General features: G+C 41.2%; 1 protein-coding gene and 1 long non-coding RNA gene across 5 annotated transcripts in view; one reads left to right on the forward strand and one right to left on the reverse strand.

The window, feature by feature from the left end:
- Nucleotides 1-6,274: 6,274 nt before the first annotated feature.
- LOC119814656 lies at nucleotides 6,275-7,266 on the reverse strand. The gene is made up of 2 exons (XR_005285448.1): nucleotides 7,158-7,266; nucleotides 6,275-6,498 (listed from the first exon to the last, which is right to left on the reverse strand). It is a non-coding gene; the product is annotated as an uncharacterized LOC119814656 (long non-coding RNA).
- A 162-nt stretch (nucleotides 7,267-7,428) lies between these two features.
- The window catches only part of Slf2 (SMC5-SMC6 complex localization factor 2), a 52,992-nt gene continuing 46,059 nt past the window's right edge, over nucleotides 7,429-14,361 (forward strand). For all 4 annotated transcript variants that reach the window (XM_038330564.1, XM_038330582.1, XM_038330573.1 and 1 more), the window contains exons 1-4: nucleotides 7,429-7,717; nucleotides 10,925-10,968; nucleotides 11,539-12,275; nucleotides 13,761-13,815. In XM_038330564.1, coding sequence (XP_038186492.1) covers nucleotides 7,578-7,717; nucleotides 10,925-10,968; nucleotides 11,539-12,275; nucleotides 13,761-13,815 — 976 coding nt within the window. In that variant the 5' untranslated portion in view covers nucleotides 7,429-7,577. The remainder of the gene's footprint in view (nucleotides 7,718-10,924; nucleotides 10,969-11,538; nucleotides 12,276-13,760; nucleotides 13,816-14,361) is intronic.

Below are 14,361 nucleotides of genomic sequence, written 5' to 3' on the forward strand. Positions count from 1 at the left end.
TTGGTACTTGTGGCACTTTCTTTAAATAAGAATGAGGATGTAGTCAGTTGGTAGAATGCTTGCCTAACACACAGGAAACCCTGGATTTGATCCCATGCACACACTTGGTGTGGGAACACACTTACAATTTTAGCACTCCGTAAGTGGAGGCGGGAGAATCCAAAGTTCAATGTCATCTTTGGCTACATACGGAGTTCAAGGCCAGACCTTATCTTTTTTTTTTTTTTTTTTTTTTTGTTTTCGAGACAGGGTTCCCTGTAGTTTCTAGAGTCTGTCCTGGAACTAGCTCTTGTAGACCAAGCTGGCCTCGAACTCACAGAGATCCGCCTGCCTCTGCCTCCCGAGTGCTGGGATTAAAGGCATGTGCAACCACCTCCTGGCCAAGATTCTTACTGAATAATTTTTCTTTAAGATAAGGTCTGAGCTGGGCAGTGGTGGCGCACGCCTTTAATCCCAGCACTTGGGAAGCAGAGGCAGGCGGATCTCTGTGAGTTCGAGGCCAGCCTGGTCTACAAGAGCTAGTTCCAGAACAGGCTCCAAAGCTACAGAGAAACCAAAACAAAAAAAAAAAAAAAAAAAAAAAAATCTTGCCTACTCTTTGGAACATTCCTTTAGGCAGAGAAATGTTCATTACTTCTTTTGGTTCCTAAAGACATTTGGTTGGACTGCGCCAAACAGTGGGGTGTATGTTGGAGGGTGAACATAATCTCATAGTGCTATAGAAATAAACAAGTGTTGGGGTGTATGTGAAATCACTGGGAACTGCCTGCTTTGACAGCAGGCCTGTCATGTCTCACTCATGGCTCCCCAGGGTTTGGTGCTGTGAGGAGAAGCAACAGACCCACATTCCCATGAGGAAATTATGGTCTAGAGACACTGCCCCCATTTAGTCAGGAATGTGCCCTCCAGTGCTCCCAGTCCCACCTCCTTCCATGCTGAGCCAAGTACCAGGTACCATTTATCATCATGCTGATATGGACGCTGGACCAGGCCACCTTTTCTAATTTGTAGGAATGTGGTGATTAAATGGTCAGAATCAAGAAACTGCTTAGAACAGGGTCTGACCCACATGTCCAATGAGTGCTTGCTGTGGACATCATCAGTGTTAAGAAATATTCTTTGACTCCATGTCTCTATAAGAGATAGGAAAATGGATCTGATTTTATTTCAATTTTAATTTTATTGATTGATTGATTGAGGCAGGGTTTCACTGTACTAGAACTCTCTATATGTAGACCAAGCCGGCCTCAACCTCACAAAGCACCACCTGCCTCTGTCTCCCCGATGCTGAGATTAAAGGTAGCTTCCTGGCTACTAAATATTTCTTCATTACCTACCTAGTCCATGTGGGGCAAGTGTGAGAACCTTGATTGTGCTACTCAAAACAAAACAAAATCTAGAAGTTTGTATAGAATATCTTGAATTTAAATTTTTTTTCATGTCTTTACAAGATCTCCTGAGTAAATTGGGAGCATGGGTACCATGGGAGAGGGTAAAAGGAGAGGGGAGAGGAAGGGAGGGGAACAAAGAAAAATATGTAGTTTAATAAAAGCAATTTTTAAAAAAGTTCAGGAAAAAATTTTCCATGTCTTTAAAAAATTATTTGGGGCTTGATACAGAAATATAGGCCTATAATCCCAACCCTCCGTGATCGTGAGTTTAAGGCCAGTCTGGTCTACATAGTACATTCCAGGTTAGCCAGGCTACACGAGCAAGACAGCATCTCACAAAATCTAGACAATAATAGAATAAAACAAACAAAAACCTCTTTGGGGCTAAAATGCACACCTTCCTAGGAGGCTATCTTATGACTCAGGCTCAGCATTATGGTGTTCTTCAAACTTAAAGCTTGGAAATAAAGGAAAGACCTATGAAGCTAAGGGTGTAACACAGTGGTAGCATGAATGTGTATGTGTCTGTGTGTTTACATGTCCCTATGTTCCATCCCTAGCACCATAAAAAAATACAAGATGCATCATGGTTGGGGCTAGATAGTTCGGTGGTTACAAGCTGGCTGTTCTTCAAAAAAACTGGGCTCAATTGCTAGCATGCACATGATGGCTCACAACTACTTGAAATTCCAATTCCAGGATATCTGGTACCCTTTTCTAGTCTCTGCATACTTATGGTATAGACATATATACTGGCAAAATACCTATACCTGCAAAATAAAAATAAGTCACACACATCATAGTCAATATGTTGAATTCTGCTAAGAGCAGTACAAAGTTCTGAGATCAAATTATTACCCCCAAAGACTCTCTACAGCTCCAGGGAAATCAAGTTCTTCATGATGGACATTTTGAACTATCCCCTCTCACCCATATCCCTCTTGCAGGCACTAGATTACTGAAGACCCTAGAGAGGTTAATCAGCCTCCTCTCTGTCTAGAAGGTGGTTATAGTACAGGAAGGCAAAGACACACTAATAGAAAAAGAAGGATCAGTGTTTCCTACTATATACAGTGAAATGTACAGAGATTTCTCCCTGTCAGGAAGTTAACATTCAAGTCTTCAGGAAAGATTATCTGTAATTCAAATCAGTTCGGAGCTCATATACCATGTGACCTGCACTAGCATTCTCTGTGCCCCATCCTGGGGCAGTTGTTACTTATTCAGTTTCAAAATTTCTAAGGGCTCACTAACCATGTGTGAGAAATACCTGACTGCAGGCTGGAGTCTCTGAAACCAATAATTCCCAAAACTTACCTTACGTTTTTAGATAGACAAGTCTATTACCACTGTAGAAACTTGGACCTCACTCTTTCCTCTTATATGTATATACACCAACATAGGTATATGTCACAAAGAAAAAAGTCCATAGAACATGTGTGTGTGTACACGTACTATGTATGTTACATGCTTAAAGTCAAAATAGCTGTGATGGCACATGCTTATAATCCCTGTTCTTAGGAGGTAGAGGCAGGAGGATTGTGGGGAAGATGGTCTACCTAGTGAGTTCAGTGAGACAGTGAGGCCCTGTCTCAAAAGGGTCAGGGATGTAACTAAATGGCAGAACATTTGCCTAGCATGGATAAGGCTCTGAAATTGATCCCCAGCAAAGATGACAAAGAATGAAGTAACTAAGCAGTAGTATAAGAATTGTTAGATATGTTAAAATTCACGAATATATTTCTCAAGTGTCTGTGTGGGAAACTGTCTTGAAACATTCCATAGGGAAATAACATGAAACAGGCATCCTTAGCTGCGGGGTTTGCAGTTTCACTACTCACTCCTAGGACGTTTGGGTTGCGTGACGTTATATTAAATTTGGCACCTCGCAGGTGGTCCCTGAAGCTAAACTGGTGCTTTTTCCAATCATTTGCTCAGCCCTGTCGAGTTCAACATCTGTTTGCAAAGGTGCTCTGTGTGTGTGTGTGTGTGTGTGTGTGTGTGTCTTGAGCCATGGTGAGCTCACCTTTCCCTTCTTGAGACCCTTATGTGGTCTGTCTTTCTCTGTCAGGCTTTCAAGTTAATTGTTTCCTGTTTCTCTGAGTCTGTTCCTTATCCCCCTCTCAGACCACCCTCCACACACCCCTACCCCCACCCTCTCCCCAGCACATGGGTCTTTGTCTCTTGGCCTGCCCTTGGGCACCCTCTGAGAGCCTTGGAGTTAATTTCCAAGTAGAGCAATCCCAACACAAAAACATGCCATTCTTGTAAAGCCAGAAGTTGCTTTCCATGTTTCTAGATTTTTAGCGAGTCTTTGTTATGTACTGGTAGTCTTTATTCTCTTAATCCCTGAGTGCTGAGGTTTTCTGTGAGATCACAAGTCTTTGTGACTGCTTGAGTTCGCTGGCATCCCTTAGACAGTCACTGTTCCCAGAGCTTGCTGTCCCTAGTGACACTTTTCCCTGGCTATCTCTCCCATTCCTCTCATGAGTGTCAGAGCCTGCTGACTTCGGAGTTGCTGCTAGAGTACCGGATAGCTCACAAATACTTTATACACACAGGGAGGGGAGGGGGGGGAGGGGCAGGGCTAGAGACAAGTCTCAGCGGTTCAGAGCACTGGCTGCTCTTCCAGAGGACCCAGAGCTCAATTCCCAGCACCAACATGGTGGCTCACAACTGCCTGTGACTCCAGTTCTAGGGCCATTCACTGCTGCCTTCTGGCCTCTCTGAGCAGCAGGCATGCAAGTGGTCCACAGACATACACATAGACAGAATACTCACATACATAAAAATAAATAATTTAGCCGGGCGGCGGTGGCGCACGCCTTTAATCCCAGCACTCGGGAGGCAGAGGCAGGCGGATCTCTGTGAGTTCGAGACCAGCCTGGTCTACAAGAGCTAGTTCCAGGACAGGCTCCAAAGCTACAGAGAAACCCTGTCTCGAAAAACCAAAAAAAAAATAAAAAAATAAAAAATTTAAATAAATAAATAAATAAATAATTTAGCCTTTAATCCCAGCAGTCAGGAGGCAGAGGTAGGTGAATATGTGAGTCCAAGGTCAACCTGGTCTACAGATCGAGTTTGAGGACAGCCAGGGGTACACAGAGAAACCCCTGTCTGGAAAACCAACCAAATAAATAAAGTTTAAAAAGCCACTCCAGGTTCTGAGCCTTTGCTTCCTTATCCCCACACTCAGAAATCTTACCTAACTAGCTGTTTACTGTCTGGCCTTCCTTTCTCAAATTCTTTTCTCTGTGCTAGCTCTCTCACCTAGTCTTGCTGACACTGTTCATCATCCCCCATCCACATCTCGGTTTTTCTCTCCTATCTTGCCACCCCATGAGAGCACACACGAGAGTTCTTTTGATAGCTTTTACAGTCTATAGTTCCCTGGCCATCTATTTTTCAGTCCACTACAAAGTACAAGAGGAAACAAACCAAAAAGCTCTCACAAAACTGAGAATAACTTAGTGGCAGTGTGCTTGCCTCATATGCACGAGACCCTGAATTTCATCCTCAGTACCTTAGAGGTGGGGGAAGCCCTTGACTGGGAATATATATGTCTGTGCATAGTGTATATGTACACATTTAAAGTGAAAAGTGAGTATAAACACATGACAGGGGTTCAATTCTCTTTGGAGGAAAGGAACATCTCAAGTTCTACCCATTTGTTAGTAATACTGAATGCATCTCACCCTGCAACCCAAATCTTTTTCCTGCACAGCAAAGAAAAGCCTTGATGTTTATTGAGGATTTAGGCAACTACTTCCCAGTTAAGGAGAGCTTTTTTTAAAGTTGTGCTTTCATTATGACTCCATTTATTGATCAAGGGATTTCTTGCCTCACTTAACTTCATAATCTGCTGATCAGATTAAGAAAATGTGAAAACTATTGTTTGGCAGCATGAGTAGAGACTTTAAAGTGATGGTTTGGAGGCTGAATGATTCAAATACTATAATCCAAGAAAAGCGGCTAATTGATCATGCAGAATGTGTTTTTATGCTTTATTCTTTTTATGGACTGAGCATGCAATGAAACGCATCATCTTAAAAGTTTTGTGGATGTGCTGTTATGGAAGCAGGGACTTCCTAGTGTAGAAACAGCCGACAGAAAGTACTACATCAAGGAAGGGACAGGAAATGATGCACGGAAAAAGGCATAAACATAGGCCATTATTCAACATATTTTCAGCATCTATTATGCTTTTTTAAAATGTATCAAATAATACATATAAGCAGCACAGTGAATTCCCCGTCATAAGAAGCTGAAAAGTGCCCTTGATTTTGGTCCTTCTGTCCTTACAGCTTTCCTACCCATAAACAGCTGCGTGCTCTGGGAAGACCCGTGTTCACTCTTTACCTCCTACCTCCTACTTTGCCAGCTTATTGGTCGCTTTATTCTCATTAATTCTTCCTCTTTGAGAGCTACCAGGGAAGAGAAAAGAGGTGAACTTTGGGTCAGTCTAGTGTGCTTAGAAACAGAAGCAATTCAGTCTCAGTACAATAAATTTGGAAGACCTGTTCAAATTTTTTTGTGTGTCATTTAGGAATTTGTTCTATCCAATTGAGGGAACATTCCTCTTAATTAAATCCTGGACATCTTTGAGATTGCTATTTTGTTTATTAACAAGCATTATAATAGGAATTTTTTTCAGTCTCTGGAATATTTTATTTAGCTCTTTTGAGACAGGATCTTGCTACATAGTCAAGATTAACATCAATCAATCTCTCCTCCCCTCCCCCCCCAGGGTTTCTTTGTATAGATAGCCCTGGCTGTCCTGGAATTCTCTCTATAGACCAGGCTGGCCTCAAACTCACAGAGATCTACCTGCCTCTTCCTTCTGAGTTCTGGAATGAAAGGCGTCCGCCACCACCACCAGGCTATTTCTCTCTTTCCTTACATTTATTTCATGTGTGTGTATGATGACAAAAGCCACAGGATGACTCGCTGGATGGAATCAGTTTTCTCCTGCCATGTGGTCCTGGGTTGTGAAAGCAAGTTCCTTTATGCCCTGAACTCTCACCATAGCCACGGCCTCAGTCTCTTCAGTCTCCCAAGTGCTTGGATTCAGGCCTTCCCTTCAGCAACCGGCCTGTTCCACAGGAGTCTGAAGAACAAAGGAAAGGGAACCATGTATTTGTACCAATTACATGACAGAATCTAAACCTGTTTACATTGATGTTTTTTATGGCTTAAAATTACCCAGAGAAGTAATATACCCATTCTATACACAGGGAGTGTGAGACTCAGAAATACTGTCTGACCAGTCTCTCATCTTACAAAGAAAACCCAGACTAACCGGTTGCCTTCAAAGCAGCGGCCCTTGACAAATGAGGAATGATCCGTACAAAAATCCCCCAAAACGTCTATTTGCAGGGACTTCAAGGGAAACCCATTACAGACAAACGCTTTTACAGAATAAAAAAAAAAAAAAAAAAAAAAAAAAAAAAAGTCCTCCCTACCCTGCCCTTAGTGGAGTGGGGGGGAGGGGCAAAAGCATATTACTGTATACAAGATCCCTCACAGAACGGCCAAATCACAATGGACAGAGCAGATTACTGAGGAAATGGTGACAGCATTATGGCACTTTGGCCTAAGATGCTAAAGTGACTATGTAATATTAGCGCAGCTGTGCTCTTCCTTAAGCACAATCGCGACAACTGTTGGACAACCTCACTGTAGACAGCTGCAGGCTCGGATTTACTTCTGCAAACATCACCCCTACGCCTCGATCAGGCGGGTGTCGCCAGCTGTCGTAGCACTCACCATAGGCTCTCCTTTCCCACTCCCACGCACCCGCCAAGGCCGGCGCGGCCCCGACGCGGAAGCGCGCGCCTCAGGCGCACGTGACGGGTCTGGGGAGGGCAGTTTTCACTCTCCCCTCCCCCTTCCAGAAACCCCGCCTTCTCCTTCTAGCACGAGGCTTTTCATTGGGTCACCACCAGAGTGATCCCCAGGTAAGCCAATCAAGACGCGGCACCTCAGGTAAGGCCCGCCCCCTGGCGGTCCTCAGGTTCCTTCCCGCTCACACCGGAGTCACTTCCGAAGAGAGAACCGCCATGAAGAGAGTAGGGGGTGCCGCCCACCTCTGCACCGACAGCCTCCCCGAGTCCCAGCAGCAAGACGGCAACCACGCACCCAGCTTCTCCATTCACAGCTCATGCCGCCGTCGCCAGCGGCGCCGACATGACAAGGCGCTGCATGCCCGCTAGGCCAGGTTTCCCCTCATCCCCAGCCCCGGGGTCGTCGCCCCCGCGCTGCCATCTGAGACCCGGTAGTACCGCCCCTGCTGCAGCGGGAAAAAGCACAGAAAGTCCTGGGGACAGGTACCGTGCAGAGGGCTTGAGAAGGGGCCGGGTCGCGGGGGCACGGGTAGAAGGGGAGGACTGCGGACGGCTGCTCTTCAGTTCCCGCCATCCTCAGCGAGCTCAGGCCTTGATGTTCAGGGCCCTGCAAACCCTTGCCCCACCTCCGCGCGGGGGCTTCTGGGAGTTGGAGTCTCCTTTTCTGTAGTTGGGATGTTGCTTTTGGTCTAGTGACCACGGTAGCTACTGAGAGCTCGCCTTAGGTAGAAGGTTATTTTTATTCTTTTCGAGAGCTTGACCTGGGACCCTCCCTACTCAGTGCATCTATTTAGATCGTTCTGATGCTGGTGGTTTCTACACTGTGCGTGAAATTATGTAAGATGTGGTAAGGAAAACACACGAATTACTTTATAGTACAGTGTACACGATCATTTATACTAAAAAGATTTTTGGAATGCGCCCGATTTCTCCTTGAGTAACTTTCTGCCTCGCCAAGAAAGCTTTCTTTTCCTCTTTATTTTTTCTTCTCTCTCTCTCTCTCTCTCTCTCTCTCTCTCCCTCTCTCCCTCTCTCTCTCTCTTTCTCTCTCTCTCTCTCTCGTAAAGATTTTTTGGGAGCTATGTAATGATGGAGAATTTCATCAAATTACATCCTCTGACAATAAAATGTACTTAAATTATCTATGAACTTGGTACTGTCTTTTTTAATTTAATTTTTAAAAGTAACACGGTTAAAAGTAAATTTATGCTTTAAAAGTATTGTGGCATAGACTCACAATCCTCTATCTTAATTCTAAATGCCAGAAAGCTATGAAAAACAAATGCTTCCATTAAGTTTTTTACCACAGCTCATTTGGCAGCCGAGGCAGGCTGGCCAGAGTTAATGCGAGGTTGTGAGTGGCCTTTATTCTACTGGTGTCATAAGCTTTGCTGGAGAAGTATTAGTATGTTTGGCTACAGGTTACAACACCAGACCATGCTGGGGGCTGTATATAATACATTCAAATTATTTCCTTCCCAAAGTCCAGTAAATCCAGAATTCTAACCTGTTTGGTCCCTGAACTTTCAAATAAAGGTTTGTGAGGCTGTCATAATCTTTTTAACCAGTTACAGAGAAGTTATGGACATTTCTGTGCATTCGAATTTAGGAAGCAATTATTTTTACCTCTAGAAAGTTTCATTTATAATTATGTGATTTACCTAAAGCCATTTTCCCCCTCTTTCTAGTGTATTTAGGAGGAGTATTAGGCTTAATGCTTTAGGGAAGAGATAGGGCGTTATATTTAGCAGAACTAGTAGTATTATTTTGATTTGCATTACCTGCTTATGGATTCTTTTCCACCTTTCCAGCTACCAATAATAGGGAATCACTTGTCTTCCTTTTGCAGACTAGCATTTCTTCCTTTACTTGGTGGTGGAGTTAATTTACCTAATGTAATTTACTTTCTATAAACAAATGTATATATTCTCCTTTAGCCTGTAACTTATCTCTCAGAACCATTTAGATTCTATCAACATACCTTTTGAGTCTTAAGTAAACCAGTAATGATGCACATTGCTCTTCTTATGTGACCAATAAAATGTACAAGATAGAAAAGGACATCAGCCTTGGATTTGGATTGCTTAAGCTTTTCACTGAGTAATCAAATCCATCCACAGAGGAGATAACGCTAGTAGCCTACTGCTACTGGCTATCAGCAAAATGCATACATTTTATAAATTTTTTATAACTTATTTACTTTATTTCATGTTCATTGATGTTTTGCCTACATGTATGCCTGTGTGAGGGTGTCAGATCCCCTGGAACTGGAGTTACAGACAGTTGTGAGCTGCCATGTGGGTGCTGGAAATTGAACCCTGGAAGAGCAGTCAGTGCTCTTAACTGCTGAGCCATTCCAGCCCCTCAGTAAGTTATTTACTCAATTTTCCTATACATGTAATATCGCCCTTTTATAAGCTGACAGCTCAGCGTGCATGAGTAAGTCAGAGTTTAGGTTTTGGTAATAATTGCTGTGTGCCCATGTTAGGGCATAGTAACCCATAAAAATTATTAAACCAGTTTGATTTTAGGTTTTTTTTTTCCATGTTAACTTTCACATCTCTGTTTTTCATTTTAGTTGGGTAGTATGCTGTTTTTTAAAAAAATGCTTAAGAGTTTTTTTAAATTTATTTTATGTACATTGGTGTTTTTGCCTTCGTATATATGTATGTGTGAGGGCATTGGATCCTGTGGAACTGGAGTCACAGACAGTTGTGAGCTGCCATGTGGGTGCTGGGAGTTGAACCCTGGTCCTCTGAAAGAGCGGTCAGTGCTCTTAACCTCTGGGCCATCTCTCCAGCCCTTTAATATTTTACTTATTTTTATTTTATGTGTATGAGTGTTTTGCCTGCATGTATATCTGCATTATGTGTGTGCCTGGTGCCTGAGGAGACCAGAAGAGGGTGTCACATACCCTAGAACTGGAGTCAGACATTGAACAGCCAAACCCACTTCTCTGCAAGAACAGCAAGGGTCTTAAACACTGAACCATCTCTTCAACCCCTTGATCTCTTTTGTGTTTTTGTTTATATGGTTTTTTGGTTTGTGTGTGGGTGATGTCCCCTGAGACAAGGTCTCACTATGTAGCTCCGACTGGCCAAAAATTCACTATATAGATCAGCCTAATCTCAAATGCACCTGCCTCTGTCTCCTGAGTGCTGGAATTAAAGGTGTGTGTCACTGCTGCTGGCTAATCTTAAGGAATCTTAGATTTAGAAAAAGAAAAAAACATTTGAAACATAAGTTGTGGCTCATTCTAGTTTTTGTTGTTGCTTAGTTTAGACTCAAATGATTCTTTCTGCTTTTGCCTTGCACATTCCTTTCAACTACCTCCCTTAGAAACAACCTAGGTGTTTCTCCCATCTGTTACTCTGCTCCTGCTGCAAGAGTTTGTGAAGGTTTATGATCTTTTACCATTCCTCACTACTTCCCTAGATTTACACTGAAGTTTTGCCATTTTAGTATTATTGATTTCATTGTCTCAGTTGTATATATAAACAGAGAAAATTGGTTATATTTTCAACTTTCTTATGGCTTAGCAAAGTATGATTACTATTGTCAGAACCTGATTAGTTACATAGAGTGAAATCCAGCTGGTATTATGTAAATCTAACATTCCCCTTAATCTAAAGTATTTATGTTTTAATACTTGATTTTGTGATGCCATGTTAGTTGTGCTTTTGTTTTCAGGAAACAATCAATCATAGATTTCTTCAAGCCAGCTTCAAAACAAGGTATGCATGTTGTTAATGTATTTTTGATGGGTTGTTTTAGAGGTGAAGAGGGCCTCCGAACTTTAATTATACTGTTAGGAATTGGAAATTGTACAGTTTTAATGAAGATATGATGAACATTGAGCCATTTGTTATGCATTTTTAACATTTAAAATAATTCAGTTTATAGTGTTGATTTTTTTTTTCCCCCAAGACAGAGTTTCTCTGTGTAGATCTGGCTGTCCTGGAAATCACTCTGTAGACCAGGCTGGCCTCGAACTCATAGATCTGTCTGCCTCTGCTTCCCAATGTTTATATTATTTTTATTCTCTAATACAGTAGCTCACAAATGGAGCCATAGGGAGGTTAGATGAGGTAGCAGAAGGGATTCATGAATGTAAACTTCATAAAAGGTAAACCTATTTCTTAATTTCTCTCTCTTCCAAAATGTATTTTATTACCCAAATATTAATTGGCTTGAATTTTTAGTAGCTTCAATAATTTATAAATTGATAGTTAAATAGTAATAGAAATATTAGTTTATTTTTAATAACATACATTTTGTATGTGTTATAATTTTGGCTGTTTTAGACAAACGTATGTTGGATTCGCCACAAAAATCAAACATCAAATATGGAGGAAATGGAGTATCCATCAATGGGACAGAACAATTTGAAAGGAAATTATCATCACCAAAAAAACCCAAACCCAAAAGAATGTCATCAGAAGAAAGTCCTATTTTAGAAGCTTTCATGAAAGGTGGTAAAGAGCACCACAAAGATCATGGTGTACATGAGTCACGTCGGCCTTGTATGTCAGTAGGCTCCAAATATTTACTTAAAGGAGCAGGTATGTATGCTCCTTCCTCTTATCGATTGTCCAAAGAGATGAAGGCACGAAAGAAAAAACACCGGTCTCCAGAGAGAAGGAAGTCACTGTTCATTCATGAAAGTAACAGGGACAAGAATGAGAGAGATCGAGGAAAGACCAATGAAGACTCCAGAAAGGAGGCACAAGTGACAGAAGGTGACATCTTCAAGAACAACTCCAGAAGTGTTAGTAGCAGAAGCAGTCTGTCCCGGCACCACCCAGGAGAAAGCCCCCTGGGAGCTCGGTTCCAGTTGTCATTAGCTTCTTACTGCCGTGAACGAGAGCAGAAGAAGTTAAGAAAGGAACAAATGGAGCAGAGAATCAACTCGGAAAATTCTTTCTCAGAAACAAGCAGTCTTTCCTTAAAATCCTCTAGTGTAGGGAAAAAATGTAAGCCAAGGCATGAGCACAGCAAACAGAATGATGCTGTACCTGGGAAGAGTAACTTGTCAAATCTGGTATGTACAAAGATGACTGGGTTAGCTTTACCACTGCTGTACCATGGTTAGATCCTAAGTTTAAACATACTTAGTAATCCGTAACATTTAAGGAAATGCAGGTACATAATTTGGGCTGACACTGAATTCATTAGGTTTCCTCCAACTCCCCTACATTGAATTCAGTAAATTTCTTTACCCAATTTTTTCAGACTAGGGAGCAAAGATCATTTCTAGCGGAAAGTAAACATTCAGGCAAGTATAGTTATTTTTTTTTTTTAAGTTAAGATTTCCAAAAGTAAGTACTGAAGGAATGGTAAATAGAAAAGAACAAGAAACAATTTAGAGCATTGGTTCTTAAAAATGTCCTCGGAGCAGTAGTAGCACTAGCAGCAATTGGGAATTTGTCAGAAATGCAGTGTCTGCTTAGAGAAACAGTGGAGTTGGAGCCCAGCAGTTCTTGGTTCTAAAGACATCAGGATAACTGATGCATTCCAGAAGTTGAAGAATCACTGTTCCAGATATATATAAATCTTTGACTTATTATTTTATTTAAACCTGTATGTGGAGGTACACATAGAGGCCAAAAGAAGCCATCAGATCCCCTGGAGTTGGAGTTACTGATGGTTGTGAGCTGCCTGATGTGGGTGCTAAGAACTCAAGTCCTACAAGAGGTCAGGAACTCAAAACTGCTGAGCTGTTTCTCTAGCCCCATAAATAAATCTTTGATTGGGCATGGTCTTAGAAACATAGTTGATGACTTAGAAAACTACATGTATTTTTTAGTTCCTAAAATTTTTCTCTTGAGAATACAGACTCAGATTAGCATCAGAGCTTTTCAGTCTTCCCTAGAAAATCAACTACGCTGGTCTTTGTAACCTAATCCTTGCTCAGAAACAAAAACAGTTTAGAACTAGGAATGCAGCTCTGGTTCAGTTCTTGCTTACAAGTATATAAGAACCTTGCATTGAGTTCCCAACATTGCATAGAAGTACAGTTGATAAGCTGCTATGAGAACTTCAAATCAGATAAACCAGAAATAACTAACATTCCAGGAGTGAATAAAAAGAAATCTTAGTTGGCATTGTGTATTACTAGAAAGTATTGTAAATTCAGAGGCCTCTTTGCAATAAGATTGTGCATTAACTATAAATGTTGGTAATGATGAGTAGATATAATATTTGGTCCATGAACTAATAGCTTTCAACTATTGTATTAATTTTTGAGTTATGAGTATAAATTACTGTTAACTTATGAACCATGAATTTCATTTTTGTGATTTTTTTTTTTTAGCATATTTTATGATACAGATGGCAGTGTGTGTGTATTTGGTGTTGCATTCATTTGGGCCTTCTGTCTCTGGACAAGCACTGTACCATTGAGCTACATCACCAGCCCATACCCTTACTTAAGATCTTTAAAGTTCTTTAAAAAAAAAAAAAAACTACCTCTGAGTATAGATGAAGTCTGTTCAAATGTAAGTTCATATATTTTACTTCCTCATAGGAAAATGGACATCTCTCAAGAAAAAGATCATCTTCAGACTCATGGGAACTTTCAGGTAGGTAGCATCAGATTTAAACATAGAATTTCTAAGTAAGTTTGAATCTTCTTCATATCACTTTTAAAAATAAATTTATTCAAATATTCATTTCCCTTTCTAGAATTAAATGTCTCAGATAATAAGAGTTTTATAAAATTACATCCCAGAAGAATATTATTTCAAGCTAGGTATGGTGGCACACATCTTTAATTTCAAGTCCTCAGGAGGCTGAGGTGAGGATCTAGAGCTTGTAGTCAGCCTGAACTACATTGAGTAAGAACTGACCTCAAAAAAAAAGTGCTTGAATTTATTCTGTATAATTTGTTGTCTTGATTTCTCTCTGCCTTATTCAGGAGTTCCTAATAGTGTGTTTTAGGAATGTGTTCTGAATCCTTGGCTACATCAAGAAACATAATTTTGGTGTTAGGAGAGAGGCACATACCTGTAATTCTAACACTCAGTAGGCTGAGGGAAGAGGATTGCCAAGTTTGGGACTAACCTGGGCTACAGTGAGATGTTGTCCTAGAACAAATGAACAGCAGCATATTCTTGTATTCCTGTATA

The sequence above is a fragment of the Arvicola amphibius genome, chromosome 1 (assembly GCF_903992535.2).
Source record: "Arvicola amphibius chromosome 1, mArvAmp1.2, whole genome shotgun sequence".
NCBI classification, from domain to species: Eukaryota; Metazoa; Chordata; class Mammalia; order Rodentia; family Cricetidae; genus Arvicola; species Arvicola amphibius.